Source organism: Agelaius tricolor, unplaced genomic scaffold (genome assembly GCF_023055355.1).
Source record: "Agelaius tricolor isolate 1412-34295 unplaced genomic scaffold, bAgeTri1.0.p SCAF_11, whole genome shotgun sequence".
NCBI lineage: Eukaryota > Metazoa > Chordata > Aves > Passeriformes > Icteridae > Agelaius > Agelaius tricolor.
Window position 1 is genome coordinate 22,133,797 of NW_027269271.1, and position 21,123 is coordinate 22,154,919.

General features: G+C 60.0%; 2 protein-coding genes across 3 annotated transcripts in view; one reads left to right on the plus strand and one right to left on the minus strand.

Moving 5' to 3' along the window:
* The window catches only part of PIK3R3 (phosphoinositide-3-kinase regulatory subunit 3), a 178,026-nt gene that overhangs the window by 69,450 nt on the left and 87,453 nt on the right, over positions 1–21,123 (minus strand). The window contains exons 1-4 of one of the 2 annotated variants that reach the window (XM_071436650.1): positions 9,306–9,463; positions 8,086–8,747; positions 4,090–4,185; positions 3,793–3,870 (exon numbers count right to left, since the gene is read on the minus strand). The exons of the other annotated variant lie outside the window; for it this stretch is intronic. Coding sequence (XP_071292751.1) covers positions 3,793–3,870; positions 4,090–4,185; positions 8,086–8,401 — 490 coding nt within the window. The 5' untranslated portion in view covers positions 8,402–8,747; positions 9,306–9,463. Of the gene's footprint in view, positions 1–3,792; positions 3,871–4,089; positions 4,186–8,085; positions 8,748–9,305; positions 9,464–21,123 lie in introns of those variants that run through there. 2 annotated transcript variants of the gene reach the window in all.
* On the plus strand, positions 15,335–19,813 carry TSPAN1 (tetraspanin 1). The gene is made up of 7 exons (XM_071436644.1): positions 15,335–15,403; positions 16,413–16,619; positions 17,009–17,083; positions 17,780–17,878; positions 18,236–18,373; positions 18,834–18,917; positions 19,167–19,813. Exons 1-7 carry the CDS (start codon positions 15,347–15,349, stop codon positions 19,218–19,220), a joined length of 714 nt encoding a protein of 237 aa, XP_071292745.1. The 5' UTR covers positions 15,335–15,346; the 3' UTR covers positions 19,221–19,813.

Consider the following 21,123-nt stretch of genomic DNA (forward strand, 5'->3'; position numbering starts at 1 on the left):
CCGACCCTTTCTGCCTAGCAGCAGCTCCTGGCAGCCCCAGCGGAGCCCCGGGACCCACCGTGTGTCGCTAATCCCCACCGAGAGCTGACCTAATTCCCGGGCACGTGAGCGTGTCTCCAGGCAGAGCGCATGGGAGCGCGCAGGGACGGCAGCGCGCCCGGCACGCCCGGAGACACCGGCTCCAATCGGCCGCGCTCTGCCGCCGCCTTCCCCGGCAGCCGCGCCGCTGCCGCTCCTGCCCGGCCCTGACAACAGCGGAGCCGCTTCCCATTGCTGCGCTTGTATCTGGGGAAGGGTCTCCGTGCGTGTTTACAGTGTCCGCAGCTGCGCTCCAGAGCCCCGAGCAGAGCGGGGCTATCCAAAGCGCGGGGGAGGGTTCGGTGCTTCGCAGCCATCCCAGAAGGGTTCGGTCTCACCTGAGCCATAGGGAGCACCCACGGACCCTTGGGGTGAGGTCTCTGTGCACTGTCTGCCGCCAGGGAGGAGGGATAAGGACACAGACCTTCCCTGCTAAGGGGTGGCAAAGCACTGCCCAGACATTACACACAGGACTTTGCAGCCATTCCCAAGCCAAACCTTCGCCAGCTTGGGTCCCTCAGGTCTGAAGGGCTCCAGCACCCACCAGCCCACCCACAGCTCTGCTGCCACCACCCAAAGAATGTCCCAGGTGTCCAGCAGCAGCAGTGAGAAGGCTGCCTGCCATGTCCCAGGCGTGGACAGAACCCTGAGCAACCCTGGGGGGAGAAGACATCAGGTCGAGCACTGAAGGGGCTCATACACCTCATGTCCCCGGGCACTGTGGAGTTAGTGGGTGATTTGCCCCTTCCCTGTACCCCAAACAGCCCCTGAGCTGGGGACAGCAGCCCAGGGACACAGGGGACAGCAGGAGTGCTGGCAGCTGAAACTCGTGGGGTCAGTGTGTGGACCCACACCACAGAAATACCCCAGGGTGTGAAGCAGCTCCCACCCAGGCACTGCAGGGAGTGCTGGGGGCAGCAGGGTGAAACTCTGCTTTATTCCTCTTTTTCAGGCCCATACTCTTTCCCTGACACTGCAGCAGGGCTCCTGGCTGGCTGATCACCTCCCAGCCTTTGCTGATCACCTCCCAGCCTTTGCTGAGCTCCCTCCAGCCCCCTGTGAAGCTGCAGTTTTTCTTTAAGTCCCTTTTTGGTGCCACCATGTGACTCTGATTCTCATGTTCAGTGATGCTGCATGCCCCCCTCGTCTCTCTTAATTGTTCTTGCAGCATCCATCATGGAAATACCAATTTTGGTGCACAGGCTCTAGACAGCAGTCAGATGCCACTGACCTGCAGAATGTCACCAGTGCCAGCATGGGGACAGGCTCAGCTCAGACTGTAGAGCCATAAGGAGCCACTCTGCCCAATGCTGCCATGAGGATGGGAAACCTTCATCCCCAACCTGGCTGATGATCAGCTCAGGGACTGCCCACAGGTAAGATCCTCCACAGAAAGGGCTCTAAAAGGGCCAGGGTTGGGAAAAGGGTTCAATCAGCACAACTCAGACCTGTGCCTGCACTGCCAGCCCTGGGAACACAATGCCCATGGACTCCTAGGGACAGCCAGGAGCCAACTTGCACAGCTCCTTGTGTCCCAAGGCCCTCCTATTTCTTCCCACTGGAAATTCAGACACTTTCAGTGCAGAAAACATGCTGAGTTCTCCAACACATTGAGATATGGGGGTTAGAAAACCAACATCTGAACTTTTCCAGCCCTTGCTCCTCTTTCCTTGCACTCTCTAGCAGTTTTCCTGCCACCACTGCCAAACACCAGTGGGATTTGGGTATTCACAGGGAAGATGAAACCCCCGGTGGGTACCCAGTTTTCCCCCCAGCCAAGATGTGGTTTGGTTCCAGCAGCCACCAACCCGGGCTCTGATTTCTGCCCATTCCCCAGGATGAAGCCTGTCCTTTGCAGGCAGGCTGCTGGCAGAGAGGGGAGGCTGGAGGGACAAACTACCAGGAGCATGGGAGGAAGGAAAACGTGACTCTGTCTTCTCCCACACAAGGTAAGGAAATTCCAGTATTCCAGCAGGGCTGTTCTACTCCACCAAATGCAATGAGAGGGGAGACAAAGCAGAGATGCTCTCCAGCCCTCCCCAGCCCACAGTGGGCTCCAGCAGGGTCCTGGGAAGCACCACTGGCTCTGTGCTCTGCAGGAGGTTGCAATAGGAGCAGGCTGCCAAGCTTGGCCTCTGCTGGGATGCTTGACTCGGGCAGGAACTTCATTCCCATCCTGTTGCAGAGCATCCCTCTGGCATGGCTGAGCATCAGCCCCTTCAGCTGAGAGCCTATAAGTGTGAGACTTGTCCTTCCCCCTCCAGCTCTGGGGAGCTCTGGCTTTGCCCAGCTCTGTGTTGCTGAGCTCAAGGGGCAGCCCCCTGCAGAGCCCAATTAAAGATTTCAGTCCCAGAGGAGATGTGGGCTTGGGAGTATCAAGTCTGCCAGGGCTGCTGGTGTTTTTTAAGGGTTTTCATATGTTTTGAAAACCACAATTGCATTTCTCTGACCATTGCTGGACCCTGCCATGGGAGATGGACAGACCTGGAGAGACCCACAATGTGCCCAAAGCTCTGGCCAAGCTGGTGGGGTTTGCCCTGGGCTGGGAGGGTCTCCTAAGGCTGAGCAGGATTTTGGCAGTAACTGCAGTGGTGCTGCTCTGTGGGGAGCCCTGGACCTGCCTGGGATGCTGCATGGGAAGAACGGAGGACCCATAACTCCTGCACGCTTGGAAAACAAACCGTGCTGGTACTGCTGCCCAAGCCCAGCCTAGGCACCAGTGCCCAGGGCAGCCCAGGGGATTGCTCTCGGATGCCTTCACCTTCTCCACAGCTCGGACAGTAAATCTGGCCCGGGCTACAAGGCTGTGAAGAAGAGAACCCGCTGCTCCGGGCTTCCTCAGCCACAGCTGGGGGAGAAGAGTGGGGTGGGGGGGTGCCCCCAGCCCCCGTCACCGCCGCGGGGAGCGCAGCCCTTTTCGGGCAGTGGGGAAAGAGCATCCCTGGGAGCTCTCCTCTCCTGCATCCCTCCTTCCCCGCCCGGCGGGACTCGGCTCCCGGTGCGCGGGAAGCGATGAGGTCATGGTGCTTAATATAGCGATTTCATCACAGCCCTTCTCCCCAGCAACACCGCCCGGCTCCCGCCGCCCCCCCGGCCGGCAGCGCCGGGCATGCGGCGGGATGCGGGGCCGGCCCGGGGCTCTGTGGGGCCGCCCGTGCCTGGTGTCACAGTGCCGCCCTCTGGGCACGGCGGCCGCAGGATGGGGATGCTCCATGCACCCCCTACCCCCCCAAAAAACCCAGGTTTGAGCGGCACGCTGGATCCATCGCGTCCCTCCCGCCCCTCCGTGTGCCATCCTATCCCAGCCGCGGGTTTAGAAGCAGGTGTGGGGAAATGGTTTTCTCCTTCCCCCCGCCCTGCTCATGCCCCTAAGTCTGCAAACAGCTTCCCATTCTTGTAAATAATGAGCGTTACCTTTCCTCTTTCTTTTTCTCTATCCCCAAGACGCTTTTCCCCTGCCCTGCTTCTTAGACACAAACCCTAGAGATTTAAAAAAATCAAGTATTTTTGTCCCCCCCAACCCCCCAAAAAATATTCTCTTAAAGCGCCCCTGCCCTGCACCTGCACCACTTTTATCTGCATCACACGGGGAGAAGAGGGGGTCGGCATGCAGGCAGGGCCTCAGAGAGCTGTGATTAGGTGATGTTGGTGCTGTAACCCCTCCCTGCCAGGGCAGCATCGCCTCCTCAGCCCCCTTCCCTCCCGGGAACTCACCAGCCAGGAGCGCCTGTTTCAGCTCAGCATCCCCCAGCACGGCGGGGCCGGGCCTGTAGAGCACTTCGCTGTCGAGCCCTGGGACACAGCCGGGAGAGAGGGGTTAGTGCTGAGCCCACCTCGTCCCTCCCGACACGGGGCAGGCGGGAGGGGCCGGAACACGGCGCCCCCGCCCTGCCCAGGGGGCTGGGGAGAGCTTTGGCCGCAGGGATGCTCTCGGGGCGCCCTGGAGCGGGCAGGGCTGGGGCTCTGCGGGCACCCGGCTGTGCCCCGCGGCTGTGCCCTGGGTGTCCGTACCTTGTTTTTCCAGCGCCTCGATGAGCCTGGCCACGGTCTGCAGCGCCTGCTCGGGCAGGGCGGGGTGCTCGCTGAGCTCTGCCTGCCCGGGGAGTCCTGCGGCGAAAAGAAGGGGAGAAGGGGTTTGGAAATTCCTGCCCGCAGGAATTCCGCTTTCCTCAGCTGCCCCAGGACAGGATCAAGCTGCTGCTTTGGCACAGCCACAACCAACACTTTGGCTCATGCCTCTCTAATTTTGGAGCACTTCTCCCTTTATTTTATCCTCTTTTTGCAATAAGAGTCACCGTTGGGGGCTCAGCTGCTTGCTGGGATGCAAAGACCTGCTCAGGCATGTGCCCTGCCCGTGGGGAGTGTCCCATCCTGGGCATGGAGATCCTCAAAGCCAAAATCCCTTCCCCACCTCTGTTCCCAGGGCAGTGAGACTGCCCCTGCCATCACCCACAGCCCACAGTGACTCGAGGCAGGAGCTGGGGACACAGACCCATGCCCAGCACAGACACGGCTCTCTGCAGCTCTCACCTGCTCGGGCTCTCTGCTGTGCGCAGCAGGGTTGAGCACAGGCCCAGGGAGGAGCCAGCCTCCCCTTGGCTGGTGCAGGCCTCCCTCAGCCCCTACAAACCCTTCAGCCAAACAGGGGTCAGCACAAACCCCCGTGTGCTGCTCCCTCCTGGGTTTTAGAGCAAGGACACCTCAGTGCAGACCATGGCAGAGAGGAGCAAAGCCCTTGGCAGGCAGGAGAGCAGCTGTCCTTACCCCAGGGCATGTTGTATCCATCCATCCATCCCTCTTTATCACCCCAGCTGATAAACCCCTCCTGTGTGGGTTAAACCCAGTGGAGACCTTGGCAGGGCAGTGCTGGGATTTCTCCCTGCTCTCTCTTAGGTGGCCTTGAGAACCCAGAACAGCAGGAGGCAGGGGCTGGCAGGGGCTGCACACACAGGGCCGTGTGTGACTGCTGCAGCATGGACAGCCTGTGGAAAGGCCAAAATAAATATAAGAGGGACTTTGGGCAGGGCCAAGCTGCCTTCAATCTTTTGCAAAAAACACAACCTGGCTGCAACAGGTAGATGCAGGCTCTGATCCTCACCGTGGTGGTGCCCTGGGGCTCCCTGGAGAACAGATAATGATGCAAACCTGACACTGTGGGTGGCTGATCCAGGCAGGGCCATGACCCCCAAGCACAGCAAGGGGGTCCCCTCTGCCACCCAGTGAGGGTGTGTTGGTGCCTTGGGAACAGGGAAGATTTCAGGGTTAAAAGCAAAGCGCATCATGTGAAGCTCATGCAAAAATGTCCCCACTGCATGAGTGGTTTCATAATTAAGGAAACTGGGCTTTTCCTCCAAATCAGTGGCTTGGGGAAAAGGTGGTGACTGCAAAAAAATAACTTTCTCCTGACTAGGAATGGCAGGAATGGCCCCAAGCTGTGCCACGCTGGACCCCAGCATCCTGATGCCCATGGGGAAGTGGAGGTGATGCCTTGTGGCAGTGGTGCTGCCCAGGACAAGTCAGGGGCAAAACAGCCAGCAAGATCCCCTGGGACTCAGATCTGCTGCAGAGCCATTTTCGGGATGTTATTTAATTAAGAGAAGGACCATTCCTCCCTGCAGAGCCAGCCCTGGCATGGCTGGGACATGCAGTGTCTGTCATTCAGGGCTTCCTCCATGGCCTGAGCCAGCCCAGGGTCCCTGTGTGGCACCAGGGCTCGGAGGGAACTCAGGGCATTCAGGGGTGGGGGGAATGGGGTACGCTGCTGCTGCAGAAATATAAATTTGGGTGCTTTTTTGCCAGAAAAACGTCCCTCAAACCTCAATCTGGAAATGGAATCGGTATGGGAAGAATTAAAAAAAAAAACCAAAACCCAGCAAACCAAAAAAACACAAACCAAAAAATCCCAAACCAAAACAAAAGTACCTTCTCTTCCAAAGGACGTTGGAGATTTTTACTTGAAGGGGAAGCCTGTGAGCTGGGAGGTTTGGGTTTAAACTGACACAAAATGGCACACACTGCTCCTGTGCTGCAGGAAGACGTGGTTGTGGGACAAAACGTCCCCTGGTGAGGAGCCTGCACACGCTGGCATCGTCCCAGGGAGGGGCACCCCATGGACAACACTGGGAAGGCAGCACCCAGTGTCCCCCTGGGCAGCAGGGCTGGACACCTGGCCATGGCCAGAGCACGTCCTGCAGCCTCCCCAGCCTACCCCAAAACCTGGCTTTAGGGCTTTTTCCCTACTAAAAACTATGGATTTTACAGTTTAAAAATTTTGTTATCCTTTCACCTGAGTGCACGCAGGGCTGGGGTGCCTACACTGAGACCTTCCTGGTGGGCCAGGCTCTCTGGCCAGGAGGCATTTCCTGCTGCGGACATTCCTCGGTTTGCAGGGAATCTCCACATCCCCAGCACCTCTGGGCAGGGGTCCCTGGGCACATCTCCCCCAGAGAGGAGCCCGAGGCACCCCCTGCATGAGGGGCAGCAAAGGCAGGAACAAGAAGGTGGCTTCACCTTCCCTGTGAGCAGGGCTGGAGAGCCCTGGGGTCTGCTCCTGTGTGCCCCAAAATCTCCACGCAGCACTGAGTTTTCCAGGGCTCTGCCTGCTGAACACTCAGAGGGCTCACCACTGAGCTGGACTGGCCAGGGGGCTCAAACCCCTCATCTGGCAGGATAAACACCCCCAAAAGTGGCTTCCACCCTCCTGCAAATCCAGCACGTAGCTGCACACGGAGCCTCACCAGTGCTGCTGGGACTGCGGCTGCCTTGGCGCACTGGTCGGGGAGGAGCACCTGCATTTTGGGGAGGGGAGGTGTGGAGGGGCCCAGCGTCCTTCCCATGTGGTTGTGGGGCTGCACATCAGGAGCTGCATGGCAGCCCCATGCATAGACATGGATGGTGCTCAGCCCAGGAACCAGGTGGTCCCCCCTCAAATCACAGTGACAAGTGGGTCCTGAACCACATTTTGGAGAGAGACAGGCTCCTCATCAGTGAGTGCCCCTCTAAACCCAGACCCAGCAGCACAGGGGCTGCTCCAGACTGGCCAGGAGGGTGTCTGGGGTGCCAGACCAGCAGCTGGGCAGGTTCTCCTGCCATGGCTGAAGGCGATGCCGCTCTCCCAGCCCCAGGCCAGCACCGACAGCCATTTCTGCTCCATCCATCCCGAGCAGGGGAGCACCATGGCTTTGACTGGGGTCACTGGGATATACCTGGCTGGAAGGGGGCATTCTTACTTTGGTTTTATTTTTTTTTAGCTCATGTACACTGTGTCACTGCTGTGAAATCCCCCCTGGCCCCAACACACTTGGCCTCGGTGAGTGGTGAGGGCAGAGCCGGCTGCACCAGCTGGGCAGATCCAGGCAGAGAAATGGCTGCAGGCCCCTGTGCCAGGGAGGGTCCTGCCAAGCGTCCCCCCAGGGCACTGCTGCAGCCCCCAGGGACACAGGAGCCCCCCAGGGACTCAGCACGCCGCTTGCCAGGATTGTCCCCTGTCCCAGCTTGCACAAAGTGACAGTGAGGCTGGGAGCTGGCCCAGGGCCAGCACTCGCCCGGGCACTGAGAGCAGCCTGAATCAGGTGCCGCAGTGGTGGGGAGAGGAGCACTTGCAGAAAAGGTCCCTGGAGACCACCACGGAGCTTTCTGCTCCTCTCTGAAGGGCCAAAGAAGCCTTGCATCTTCTCCTGTGCTCTCATGGATGTGGATCCCCTTGGACACTCCATGCCAGCACGGCAGCCAGCCTGGGATGCTGGTGAGGAGCAATCCCTGCAGCATGTTTGGCTGTGGGGTAACAACACTCTGGGCATCCCCTGCCCCTTCTGAGGCTGCCTCCATACACCAGGGCAGATAATTCCCAGGACAACTTCTTTTTCTGGGGCTGGATCCCATCCCGAGCGTGGTTTCCCACCAAGCCACCTCAGCTGCAAGCATCCACCCGGCTCCACACCGCCCTCACCGCCAGGTGAGGGGACACCCACCCGTGGGCTCCCACCGTGCTGCTCCCCTCACACTCACCCCAGGGCGTGGGGGTCCCCGCGGGCGGCAGGGGCAGGGGCCGCGGCCGGGCCTTGGTGGCGGTGGTGGCGATGCGGGCGGGACCCAGGTACTCCACGTAGGTGCCGGGGAAGTCTCCGCGCTCCTTGGTGCGCTCGTTGACGCCGTGCAGCCACCCCTGGGGGTTGCGCTCGTCCCCGTCCTTGTAGTTGGGGCTGCTGAGCAGCCCGGCCCTGCTGACGGTCAGCACATCCCCGGGGCACAGCGCCAGGTCCTCCTCCCGGTCCTTCTGGTACTCGTAGAGGGCCCGGTACTGCAGCCCGTCCGAGGAGGCCATGGCGGGGTCACCGCGGGCCCGGCCCGCCGGGCATTGGGGCCGCTCGGGGCAGCTGTGCCTGGGCTGGGGCACTGCGGGGCTGGGAGCGCTCCCTTCCCTGCACACTCACGGTGAAAACCTCGCTGTTGGCAAATCTGCGGGATGGAGAGCGGCCGCTGACCCTCCAAGCCCAAAATTGCTGTGGGGCCCCAGCAGTGCCTGGCACCCGTTGGCTCAGGTGTGGGCAAGGAGCTGTTCCTTCACCGGGGCAGGCGGAGGGGAGCGAAGGAGGCTCTTGGGGGTGAGGGGACAATCGGGGTCCTCGTTAGCCTGGCTTCATCCGCACCGTGCTGGGGACACCCCTCCCCTGCCAAGAGAAGGGCAGCGCGTTAGTGACCAAAGCTGTGCCTTGACCCGTCCCCCATGCCCGGCTCCCGGCTCAGGGAGAGCCCGGCGGCTCCCTCGGCTCCTGCTTCCCAGGGAGCTCCCGCCAGCAGGGCTCGGCCACTGCACGCAGGGAAAGTACCGGCAAGAGTCTGGAAAGTAGGGCAAGAGATCACGCCACGGGTTTTTAAAATAGACATATGTGCTGAGAAACCTCCTGCCGCACGCAGCTCCCCTCCGGCAGCTCCAGCCTGGCACTGCTGCACGGAGCTGGCAAATGAAGATGTAGATTTTTCATATGGGTTTGGTTTGGGTTTTTTTTTCCCTTTTTTTTTTAAATTTTTTTTGGTGCATTTTAATGTATTCCTCCAAGAGTGACATCATCCCTGGGGGGAAAGGCTGTGCTGCTGCCGACCCACTGTCCCCCAGCTTCCAGCAGGACCCCGCGGAAGAGGGATGGAGGGACGATGAGCAGCAGCCGTCTGTCTGTCCAGCCATCCACCCGCCTCCCGGAGCCCTCCCGCCGCCCCTCCAGCCTTACCGGGCGCGGTGGCTCCAGCGGCGGGAGCAGAGAACGGGAGCGGAGCGGAGCCGGCTCCCGGCCCCGCCGAGCCGCGCTCCGGCGGTGATGTCAGCGTCCCTCCTCCTCCTCCTCCTCCTCCTCCCGCTCGGTAGCCGGGTGGCCCCCCCGCCGCAGCGCGTCGGGGGGCGGGGGGCACCCGGCTACCGAGCAGGAGGAGGGAGAATTGTAGGAGTAGGTGGATGACTTCATTCCCAGATGCAGCATCTCTGCTCCCAAATTGCATCCTCTGTAGGATGGAGATCTCCCATCTGTGGGTCTCCATCCATCCTTAGGGGTGCTAAAGGACAGGAGGGGACCAGCGCCCCATGGACACCCCCCTTATGCCAGGCGGATCTCCCTGTGCACCCACACAGAATCCCATCCCTTAACCAGGCTAAAAAACACGCACAGGACAGGCAGGAGACGTCATGGAGAATCCCAGCTCAGGGATGCTCTGGTTCCTCACTCTCCTCCTGAGCTTGGACAAGCTATCCCAGTATTTGTCTGTCTGTGAGGCACAGGGAGATGGATGTGATGTTCCCAAAGGCTTGTTTTGGTTGTTGTTCTTTTTTTTTTTCCTAAATCCTTGCTTCTCATGCTGACTTCTCTGAAATGGTTGTGGCTCCTTGTCTTTGCTGCAGGTTGGACATCCTAAAAATAGATGGTACCTAAAACACAGGCTCTGGGAAATGCATGCTGGCTGAATCCAAGCCACTGCAGGCAGCAGTGCAGGGGTGGCATGAAGTCCAAGGAGGAACACCAGGTTCTGGGAAACCTGAAGAAGCAGACTCAGAGGCCAGCAGAGCAGTGCAGGAGATGTATGACCCTTCTCATCCATAATTTCAGCAACTCCCCTTCCTTTCCCTGTAGAGCACGGCTGATGGTGCAGGGCAGCAGCATCCTGGGGGATTCCTCCTCAGCTGCACTTCCTTGGGCAGCACACAGCCCCCACTGCCCCACTCCCCAGCTGGATCCAGCCCAGCTGCTGGTCCCTGGGGTTTGGAAGGGAATTTTCTCTCCCTTGTCTCATTTCTGCTGGTGGGACGGGGTCAGAGGTGGCTGTGAACAGGCAGGTGCTGCCCTCCCCACAGTCCCACTTCCCCAGTCATGATCCCTGTGTCCCACCAGGGGTGAAGAGGTTTTGCTGGGTGTCTGGAACCCCTCCTCATCTCCCCAGTGGGTCCCACAGGGCTGTGAAGTCAGCGAGGCTGAGCACAGGGCCAGTGGTGCTCTGGGGAATGCCTGGGGAAAGGCAGGGAGGTGTTTCCCTCCTGGGACAGGATGGGAGCTGGGGAGGCTGGTGGGCACATCCCCACCAGTGTCACAGCCATCCTGTCCCAGGATCCATCCAATGTACAGCCAGGAATCAGCACAGTCCTGCAGCTCAGGGCAGGGGAACAGCCTGGCATGAACCCATCATCTCCCCTTCCCAGGCTGCTGATGGGATCCCTCCTGCCCAGGGCAGATATCTCCATTTCAAGGGAGGCTCCTGCCTTCCTTAGCAGACATCTGTCTTTTCCAGCCAAGACAATTATTTCCCTCCTGATGCACCCTTGATGTCCCCAAACACAGAGGCACCATTTCCTGCAGGAGCCAAGTTCCACTGCCCCCGACCCTGCAATGGCTGGGTGGGGCTGAGCATCACCCCAGCTCTCACTGGCTGGCTCCTGTCCCAAGAACCCCCAGAGCACCCCTGACACCCATTCCAGCTGCTCTGCACCAGGATCATTCCCCAAAACTCTGTGTCCTGGGCTGCTGTCCAGGATCATTCCCCAAAACTCTGTGTCCTGGGCTGCCCCTCACCCTGTGTCACCCCTACCTGGTTAATTTAAACCCCCTCACCACTCCAGCCCAGGGTTTGGCACATCCCCCAGGCTGGGCAGAGGGCCCTCAGAAGCACCCTGTGAAGGCTGCAAGAGGTGCTCCAGACCTTCACTGCTATTGACTGAGCCAGAGGAGCTGCTTGTCAGGCTCTGATTAACCCACCCTCGCTGGATTAATGAGCAGCGCTCATGGCAATGAGAGCTTTGCCGTGGCTTGCCTGGCCTTGGCTGCTCTGTGGAGAGAACAGGAGGAGCTGTCCTTGCTCCCTGCAGCCCACAGCTCCCTTCAGGCCCCCCTTGCTCCCTGTCTGGGCAGCCCAGGGTGGGTGGCTCTGTGGGGAGTAGAGTGATGTGTCCCCAGTGGGGTCCCCATGCCCTTCTGCAGCTTCTCTCCTCCCCTGCCTGGAGGGACAACCCTTGGTGGAAGCATCTCCAGGGAATGCTCAGCTCACCTTGGCTGCCTGTCCTGCCTGGCCTTTCCAAAGTGGCAGGGGTCCCACTGCTCCCCTCTTTGCTTTTGGGGGCTGCCATGCTCATGTCCAGGGAAGTTGGCCACATGGCTGTGAGTAAATAGAGCAGAAATAGAGCTGTTAACATGCCTGGCTGCAGAAAGTGAGGCTGCAGAGTGGGCTGAGCCCTTCCCAGCCAGAAAAAACGTAGAGAAAAGGTTTTTGATTTCCTTTGACATTTCAGAGTTGGCTTTTTTGGTATCACCACTGTTTCCTCAGTTCAGAATGGGCCTTGCTTTGCTTTCTCTTTAGGAGCAGGAAAAGGCTCTTGGTTTTCTTCTGAAGTGCCCAGCATTGAGCTGTGTGGATTCTGATTTAGGGAGAGCCTCTTCAAACACCTCCCAGTGTGGCATCCGTGGACAACCTCTCACCACTTGCTCCCACCACCCCAAACTGCCTGCTGGGCTGGGGCTACCCCAGCCTGGGGAGGCTGCACAAAACCCCAGGGACACAGGGAAAGGCTGGAGGTGCTGCTGGGGCTCTCTCCTGCCTTTCTGCAGGGCTGAAGCTTCACAGCAAGGCAGCTGCCAGGAGCTGACCGATAGCTTTTAGGGTCAGATCAGACAAGGACCCCTTTTAGGAGGGGGTGCTGGCAGGGCACCCCAGCCTGGGGACACGATGCCACCTCAATGCCACCCCTCTGGGCAGCGCGGCTGGGCCGGGTCCCGCACCCGACCTGGGTGGGAGCAGGAAGCTCCAGCGCCCTCCAGCCCTGGGCACCGTGGCTGTTGAGCCGGCACAGCCACAGCGGCCCCGGAGCGGCGGCGCTCGCACGGAGCCGTCCCGGTGTGACCCCTCCGCATCCTCTGCGCGGCAGCCGCCGCCCCGGCGTGGCCCTTGGTAGGTAATGCAAGGGGATCTGCCGGCCTGGACACGCGTGGGGAGCAAGGAAATGGGATCTGGGCTGGGGGGGACATCACGGGAGGAAGCCCAGCCCGGTGCAAAGGAGGGATGCTGACATCGGGCCCCTCGTTGGTTATCAGCGCACAGCTGGGACAGCACCGCGATTAACATCACATTATCATCCCTGTGAGGCACAGGGACAGATCCTCCCCTGAGGGACACGCACAGGGCGAGCACTGCTGGCACACACTGGCACTGCCCCTTCTCACCTCTGCATTTACACCCCGGGCCCCACTGGCAGAGGTCGCAGCACCAGATGGGGCAGCTCTTGCTCTTGGCACTCCGGCCGTGGTTTTGCACATAACCACAGGAATGAGGAGGGTTCCCCCGGAAGCGGGAGCTGCAGCCACAGGGAAATCGGTGTGGTCCCACTGCCTGGTCCCTCCCAAGGCGGGGGAACTGGGATTTCCCCAGCTCTCCAGCCAAAATGCTTTGATTCCTTTCGAAGCTGAGAACTGAAATATTTCAAGACATCAAAAACTTTTGGCTGATGCAGATATTTATTTCTCCACATCAGGAGGTGGGAAGTGATGAATTCAGCACAAATCTGCAACATTCAGTAACTTCCATCTGCAAGCCCAAAGTCGGTTTCATCGCTGGCACATTGCAGTGTGTCCGTCCATCCTGGCTGCCCTGTCTGAGTGCTGGACAGACAGCTGGGCAGATGCTGCCAGCCCAAAACAGACATGGGAAAGCCCTTTGCAAGGGACTCACCTGGCTGGGGATATCCCAAAATCCTGTCAGTCACAGACCTGGCTGGTCTCCATGGCTGGTGATGCCTGGGGCTTCTCACCCTGTGCTTTACCAGGAGGGAAACTGAGGCCACTTCCCCGCTCTCAGTGTCCCAGAGAAGCTGCTTGGAGGAGCTTTGCTGCCCCTGCCCTGGTGAGAGGCATCCCCATGCTCCAGGGAGGGGGATGCTGAGGATCCAGCTGGCCTGTGGGAGAGGATGGGGACAGCAGGGAGATGGTGTGGCCTTGCTGGGCAGCAGGGACACGGGAATGTCACTGGACTCGTCCTTCTGTGGTCAGGTCGGGCCTTCCCAGAGAACCAGAAAATCCAGCCCTGGCTCCCTAATGGGGCTCAGGTGGGGGATGCGGGGATGCTGGGGAGCAGCTGAACCCCAGGCTGTGGCACCAGGCACTGGAGGAGATGAGGGGAGCAGTCCATAGCTTGTCGTGATTTTCCCCCTGTGGCTGGCAATGATTGGGAAGGAGAGCAAATATTCACATATTTGCCAAAATTATTTTTGGGGTGGGGTTTGTGTGCAGCAAACAGGGCCAGGCTGGGATGGGGCAACTTTTGGGAGAGGGGCAACTTTTGGGAGAGGGGCAATATGAGAGGGGGTTTAGGAGCAGCTGTCCCCCTTTGGGAGAGGAATGAAGGCTTGGTCCCGACTCTGAGCAGCTTCCTGGCAGCTGCTGCAGGAAAGGGCTGAGGCTACAGGCAGTGAGGGGGTGAGGGCCACAGCCCCCAGCTGCAGCAGGGGTTGTGCTCATACCCAGGGTGCCTGGGAGGGTTAGAGGCTTCCCCCAAATACCACTGTGATTTGGCTGGAGCCAATGGGGCTGACTTCATCCTGCTGAAATGTATCATTACAGCCAGGCAGGGAATGTGCTGTGGGGTTTTGGGGGAGCTGGGTGTGGGGTGGAGTGTGCTGAGCACACAGAGCCTGGTTTCCTGCAGGATGAGGTCTCCCCTGCCTCCTGCATCACTTTGTGGTTTGATGACAAGTTGAAGGGACACGCTGTGGGTTCTGGTGAGGGGACCAGCACCAGCTCCTGCCCCAAAGGAGCCCTTGGACAGTCAGGGACCACTGCCAGGGCCAGGCCTGGGGAGGCAGCATCCCCCTCTGGGCTGTGTGTCTCTTGCAGTCCTCCTCTGTGGGAAACCAGCCCTTTTTCAAAGCTTCTTTCCAAACAAAATCACTTTTGGCAGCCCTTAGGCAATGGCAGGTCTCTGCTGACTGCTCCAGTGCTGGCATCTGTCATGGCTGTCACTGTCCTCTCCCGCCGTCACCCTGTTGTGTCCCTGCCAGCAAAAATCCACCTGGCTGTGCAGCATCGGGGACGGCCAGTGCAGCTTTGGGTTCTCCTTCGCAAAGCAGCTCCTGGGGCCGTTCCCCAGCGCCCTCCTTTGCCAGCCTCTCTTTTGGCCCAGGACATTTGGGGTTTGCAGAGACCCCTGCGGTGCTGAGGAGGGGAGCAGCAGCAGGTCAGGCACAGAATCGGCCTGCGGGGATGGGTGCCCTGGCCGTGGCTGGCAGAGGGAGGCCGTGACCCGGGTGTGACCCTGTGAGTGCTGGGGTGCCACAGCCGGGGATCCATCCCCGAGCACGGAGGAGGGCGGCGCGCTGGTCCCGCACGGCTGCGGGTGACAGACGGGGCTCGAACACCGCCGGGGCTGGCACCGCTGTGCCCTGGCAGCGTCCCCAGGGCAGGAGGGACCCCGCGGGAAGGGCCGGGAGTGTCCCAGGGAGGCGGCAGAGGGCAGCAGGGCTCCGGTGCGGGCCGCCCGGGGGTGGCCCCGGCGGGGCGGGGGGCTCGGGCGGCGGAGGCGGCCCCGGCCGCGCCCCGTTAAAAGGCGGCACCGGCGGGGCGGAGGAGGCACAGCGGGCTGGGCGGGACGGGGCTGCACGCTGGGATCTGCTCTCCCTTCAGGTAAGTTGTGTCTGTCCCTCCCCGCCCGTGGGGACACCTGGAGGGGCGCTGGGCTCTGGGCACGGCAGCGGCTGTGCTGGGTGGGGGCTCCCCCGGTAACCTCTCTGCTCTCCCCAGGTGCAAAGATGGGGTGCTTCACCTTTATCAAGGTCATGATGATCCTCTTCAACCTGGCCATCTTCGTGAGTGCGCCCCGGGGGCTGGGGTCCGTGGGAGGGGGTCCCGGGGAGCCCCCGGAGCCGGGTGTGGGGTGGGTTTGGGTCTGGCCGCGCTCCCCTGCCCCTCCGGACTCCTTTCTGTGGGCCATGGGGTGGAGAGCGTGGGCAGGTGGGTGCAGGTGGGACTCGCCGAGCCCAGCGGGCTGTGCCGTGCTCTGGGGACAGTGGCTGTTGCATCAGCTGCCCCTGTCCCTCGCTGTGCTGAAGCTTGGCAAGGTGGTGATGTCCCGGAACAGTGGGTTCGCTGCATCCCTGCCTGAGGGTCCTGCCTCTGTAGGGGAGCAGCCCCCGTGTGGGACTGTGGCTTGGGGGCTCCTGGATGTTGGGAATTCAGAGCACATGCAGGCTCTGCTGCCACCCAGGGCAAAGGGAGCGGAGCTGGCAGGAGCTGCCCTGGCCCTGCAGGAGCCACCTGGAAGAGGCTGTGGTAGGACACAGCCTTGGGAAGGAGGGTGTGCAGAGCCTCCTGGCTTGCTCTGCTGAAACACTCCCTCTGTAAAGCCCCTGCCAGGATTTGAGTATGGTGGGGAAGGTCGAGGGGGCAGAGGGAAGGGCTGGCACAGACTGCAGGCAGCCCAGAGCTGACCTTGCCCAGGACTGTCTGGGGCCAGGGGCTGCTCAGCTTCTCCTCTGCGTGGGCAGGCAGCCGCCCTGCATGGAGGAGCTCGTGGAAGTGTGATGGTGGCCAGAGCCTGCACTGGCCCTGTGGGATCGTGGTGGCACTGCTGGCTTGGCTGCTCCACTGCTGGCACTGAAACCCCTCAGCTGTGGCACTGCCCAGGGGATGTGGGGGTGTGGGGTGTGTTTCAGGGTACTGAGCTGTCTGGCAGTGCCCTGGGCTGCCTGCAGTGCCACAAAGTCTTGCTTTGGTGTGGGGAAAAACTGCCAAGGGGAGAAACACCTGTGCCAAGGCCTTGCCTGAGTATCAAATCTCGTGCCTACCTGGAAGCTGACATTGCCTTTCTCCTCCCAGCTCAGTGGTGGGACCCTCCTGGGAGTTGGCATCTGGGTCAAAGTGGATGGAGAGTCATTCCTGAAAATATTTGGGACGCTGTCCTCCAGCATCCTGCAGGTTGTGAATGTGGCCTATCTCCTCATTGTCATTGGTGCCATCCTGCTGGTGATCGGCTTCCTCGGGTGCTACGGTGCCCAGAAGGAGAGCAAATGTCTCCTGATGATGGTATGGACCTGGCTGACCTCCTTATCAAGCCTCATTTGAGCTGGATCTGTGGTGGGAGAGGCCTGGTGGGCAGATTTCTCTGTGGATATTTCCATGTGGTGGCAGTCTGGGTGGCCCTTGGAAAGGCAGTGCTGGACTCAGTCTGCCCCAGAAAGGGTGAGAGGAGGCAGGGGTCACGCTGAGCTGAGGGCTCTCTCTTGGAGAGTCCAGAGAGCCCAGCCCCAAGCAGGTGGAGGGCAGGAGGACCCCAAGGTTGTGCTGCTCCTGCCCAGGAGCAGAGCTGAAGGCAGTGAGGCAGGAGGGCTGGAGCCCTGGGGAGGCAGATGAGTTCCAGGGGCCCCTGAGGATTCTGGCTGGGGTTTGACCTCCCTTCCCTTGCTATGTCCTAGTTCTTCTCAGTGGTGCTGATCATCTTCATTGCTGAAGTTGCTGCTGCCGTGGTGGCTCTGGTCTTCACAGGTCTTGTGAGTGCAATCCCTGAGTCTTGGGTTGGGCTGGTGTGGGATGTGTCCTACCCTTTGGGAAAACAGGAGCCATGGGCTGCCCATGGGTGTGGCTGCTCAGAGTGGTCAGTGCTCAGGAGGAAGGGATTTTGGGATGTTGGTCACTGCTGGCACCAGATAGGTGGGCAGGCTGGAGTGGCCTGAGGGTGGTGGGAGCAGGGTTTCCTGTTCTATCATAACCCTCATATTTTTAGGACAAGTCTTGCCCACTTCTTTCTGTCAAGCCCCTCAGTCCTGAACCAGCTTAGGCTTGACACCTCCCCACCTCTGAGGGTAGGAGCCACTGGAGGAGGAAGTTCCTATTGCCTCATGCTGAGCAAACTAACCCTATTATTAGCACCTGAGAAACCACCTGGAGAGAAAGGTGACTGCCTCATTAGGCACTGGAGAAGTCAGCCACAGGGCAAACTCATTCCTGGCTCCCTCACTTAACACTGCTTATCAGATGACTCAGGGCATAAGTGACCTTGTGCCATAAAGCATTGTTTGGTGGGGAAGAGAAAAACTCTCTGTGGGTCAAATGGCCATGGTGTGACTGCTGGCCATGCTGGGTCTTTTTGGTCTCCTCTCCATAGGCTGAGACCAGTATGGGGGTGCTCAGCTCTGTGGTGCTCCCCAGGACCTTCTCTGATTGTGTTTCCCTGCCCTTTCTTCCAGGCAGAGACGTTACTGACAGGGCTGGTGACCCCGCTGCTGAAGGAGAAGTATGGGGTGGATGAGGCATTCACACAGATCTGGAATGTCACCATGTCAGAGGTGTGCTGAGCACTGTGGGTCAGGATCCTCCCAACACGGGCTTAGGTGGTGCATATCTGGGTGGGACAGGGAGAGGGAAGTGGGGACACATCACAGTCCTGGATGTGCTGAGCTGTCACCACCTCCTCAATTCCCCAGGTTCCTGGGAACGGCCTGCTTGGGACCTGGTGGGGTGAGAGCTGTGTGTGATGGTGTGTGGGGCAAAACCCTGGTCCCAAGGTGACTACTGAGCAGCCCACTGAGGCAGGGTTGAGCTGGGTGACCCCCTCCATGAGCCAGTGGGGTCCAGATGGTGTCAGAGCATGGAGGGAGACCTGAAGGATGCTCCTCCCATCCCTTCCTCTCTCTCCCTCTTAGGTTCACTGCTGTGGCCTGAATAACTACACAGACTTCAACAACTCCTACTTTTATGATACACACCATGGCTACCCCGGGCAGTGCTGTGACACGCAGGAACCCTGCAACAGCACAGTGGCTGCAGAAGTGGCTGTCCAGGTAAGGGTGTGCTGCTGGCAGAGCCTGGCTTGGGGTGTGCCTGGGCATGGGGAGGGAGACCTGTCCTGTAGCTCCAGCCCCAGCTCTGCACTCAGTGGTCCCATGGGCTTTAAGTTCTGGGGGGAGGCTGTGGTGGCCTTGGCTTTTCCCTGGTAGAAACAAGTAAAGCTGTTATGTTTTTCTGGTCCTGAAGGGAATAGGGTGGCATGCTTGATGCTGGGCTTGAACCCAGGCACCACTCTGCCTTTTTGGGTGATTTTCCTGGTTCTTCCTTTCCTTGCTCCCTACCCAATATTTGGTCTGAGAAGTGGCTGAGTTGCCCCTGAAGCCTCAGACCTTCCCCATGGCTGTGTGCTCTGGGTTGGAGAAGCAGTAGCTCCCTTCCTGGGGGATGCTGTGCCCTGGCAGTTGGGGTATCACCACCTCTTGCCATCCTCACCTGTGTGCTTGCCTCGTGCAGGGCTGTTTCAAACAGATCCTGGAAGAAATCAGGACCAACGCAGGGGTGGCGGGCGGCGTGGCAGCCGGCATCGCTGCCCTGGAGGTGAGTGCCTGAGCCCTGCTCTGTGCCTCTCCTTGTGCCTGGAGCTGGGGCTGGGCCAGCCTGGGGGCCCCAGGGGGCTGGTGCAGCTCCATGGACCACCTGCAGCTCCAGATACTGAGCCTTCTTCCCTGGGCACCTCCAGCCCTCCCACTGGTGCCCTGGGCACGGAGGGCTGTGACCCAAAGCCCTGCTGGGAAGGGGAGGGAGGCTGCACATTTAGGGGGCTGATTTGCACCTTGCCACCCCCAGATTGCAGCCATGGCCGTGTCCATGTACCTGTACTGTCGGCTGGATGAGAAGTGACCCCCTGAGGCAGGAGGATGACCTGCCACCCCCCATGCTGGGGTGCACCTGTGATGTGCCATGCTCTCAGGGGGACCCCATCCCTCCCCAGGTCTGATGCTCTCCTGTGCACTGTGATTTGTAGCTGTATTTTGATCTACTGAGCTGGGATCTGTAGAGTTTGTGTATATTTTTGTACTGATATGGTATACAGAGCCTGTACATAGAGATTTGGGGTGTTTTTTGATTGGGGGGTGGGTGTTGGGAGAAGCTGCTTGGTCTGTTTGGCTGATGCCAGCAGGAGATAAAGCAGCACAGGGGCTTTTCAGGGCTGCTGATCTGGCAGTGGCACAGTGATGCCTTGAGAAGCCCCTGCAGGTGGGTGCTGTACTGCTCTCACACTGTCCCTGCTGTGTCCCCCTGCATCCCTTTGAGGGGTAACTACACCCTCACTGGGGATGTATCTACTCCTGCACCCATCCTCTGCCAGCCCTGGCCTTGCTGCCATGTGTCCCCTGAAGGAGGGGCTGGCTGGGTGCTGGCTGCTCTCTGCCCTTCCCTGGCTCTGCAGGGGCTGAGGCTGCCCTGTACCCTGTGCCAATTTGTGCCTGAGCCCCTCTCCCTGCTGTAAAGAAATGCAAATAAATTTTTCATCTTGGAAACAAATTATTTTCTGGAGTTGTTCTTGGTGCTGCCTTTAATAAATACCCTCTACTGGGTTGGGGGTGCAGGGGTGAGGGCTGCCTCACCTCCCTCTCCATTCCCTTCCATGTCCTTGCAGGCAGCACAGCCCTGCCCACAGCCTCCCTGCCCTCCTTGCCTGTGGCTCCCCACCTGCTCAGGTGCTTGGAAACAGAGCAGCCCTGTGTTTGCACAGCAGACAGGGTGCTGGGAGGACACCACCCTTACAGCCCCTGCCCTCTGCAACACCCACTGCTTGCTCACAGCAAGGGACTGAGCAGCAGCTTGGCTTGAAAGGCAGAGCTGGCTGGGGGTTCCTGTGTCCCCATCAGCTGCAGGAACCTGGAATGGGGTGGTGGAGAGCTGCGGGTGGCAGGATCCATCCCTCTGAACATCTCCACCCCAATGCTGTCCTGCACTGCCTGTGTCTGATGCACCTGCCCTCCCTCTGTCTGTGGGATGTGGGAGGTGGGTGGGCTTGGAGGGTTTCCAGATACTTCTATTGCTACTCCCTCTCTGCCTCAGTTTCTCCACTGCAAAAGCACAGCTGGGGTGGTGCTCCCAAGGGCTCCTTCACCCTGTTTTGGCCAGGGCTGTGGGGCAGGGAGGTGAAGGACAGGGGTGGTGGCAGGAGGCCAGTGTGCACACAGCCTCCCCAGCCCTGCCTCGCTCCTTGCCTGCTGTGGCACCCCCTTATCAGCTCCTGCCCGGTACGAGGCTGCACCGAGCGCTGCTGTGGTCTGGCATCTCCCTGGTGCCATCCAGTTCCTGTCACAGGGGCAGGAGCAGGCAGGAACAGTGGGACAGGCACGGGCACCCACTCCCCACACTGGGTCACTTAGCCCTGAGGAGAGGGCATCTGGCCCTGCCCCATGGCAGGGTGTGGGGGAAGCTGTGAGAAAACAGCCTTGTCTTTCCTGGCCAGGGGAATAAATAGGTCCCAGTTCTACCATAAACTGGTGCCACCTCATGGGTGGCGTCAGGGCTTTTATGCCTCTTATTCCTCTCCAAGGATGCAGGAGCTGCCAGGAAGCCCTTCCTGGAGGTGTTGTGGTGCCCAGGAACCAGTTGGCACAGAGCTGGGCACACCTGGCCGTGTCCTGCTCTGCCCCTGTTTTTGGGATGCCTTGCAGAGCTGGCTCCTGGCACACACCCTCTCACCATCGGCCCCGTGGGGCGGAGCAGGCTCAGGGGTGAAACTGCTGGCTTCCACCCTTGCAACTCCTCCTAGCCAGGGCTTTCC

Excerpts from the sequence above, each read along its gene's own strand:
- TSPAN1 (XM_071436644.1), top strand. The coding sequence starts at position 15,347 with ATGGGGTGCTTCACCTTTATCAAGGTCATGATGATCCTCTTCAACCTG. Across the intron at positions 17,084-17,779 it reads CTCTGGTCTTCACAGGTCTT|GCAGAGACGTTACTGACAGG; the intron begins GTGAGTGCAATC and ends CCTTTCTTCCAG. Across the intron at positions 18,374-18,833 it reads CTGCAGAAGTGGCTGTCCAG|GGCTGTTTCAAACAGATCCT; the intron begins GTAAGGGTGTGC and ends TGCCTCGTGCAG.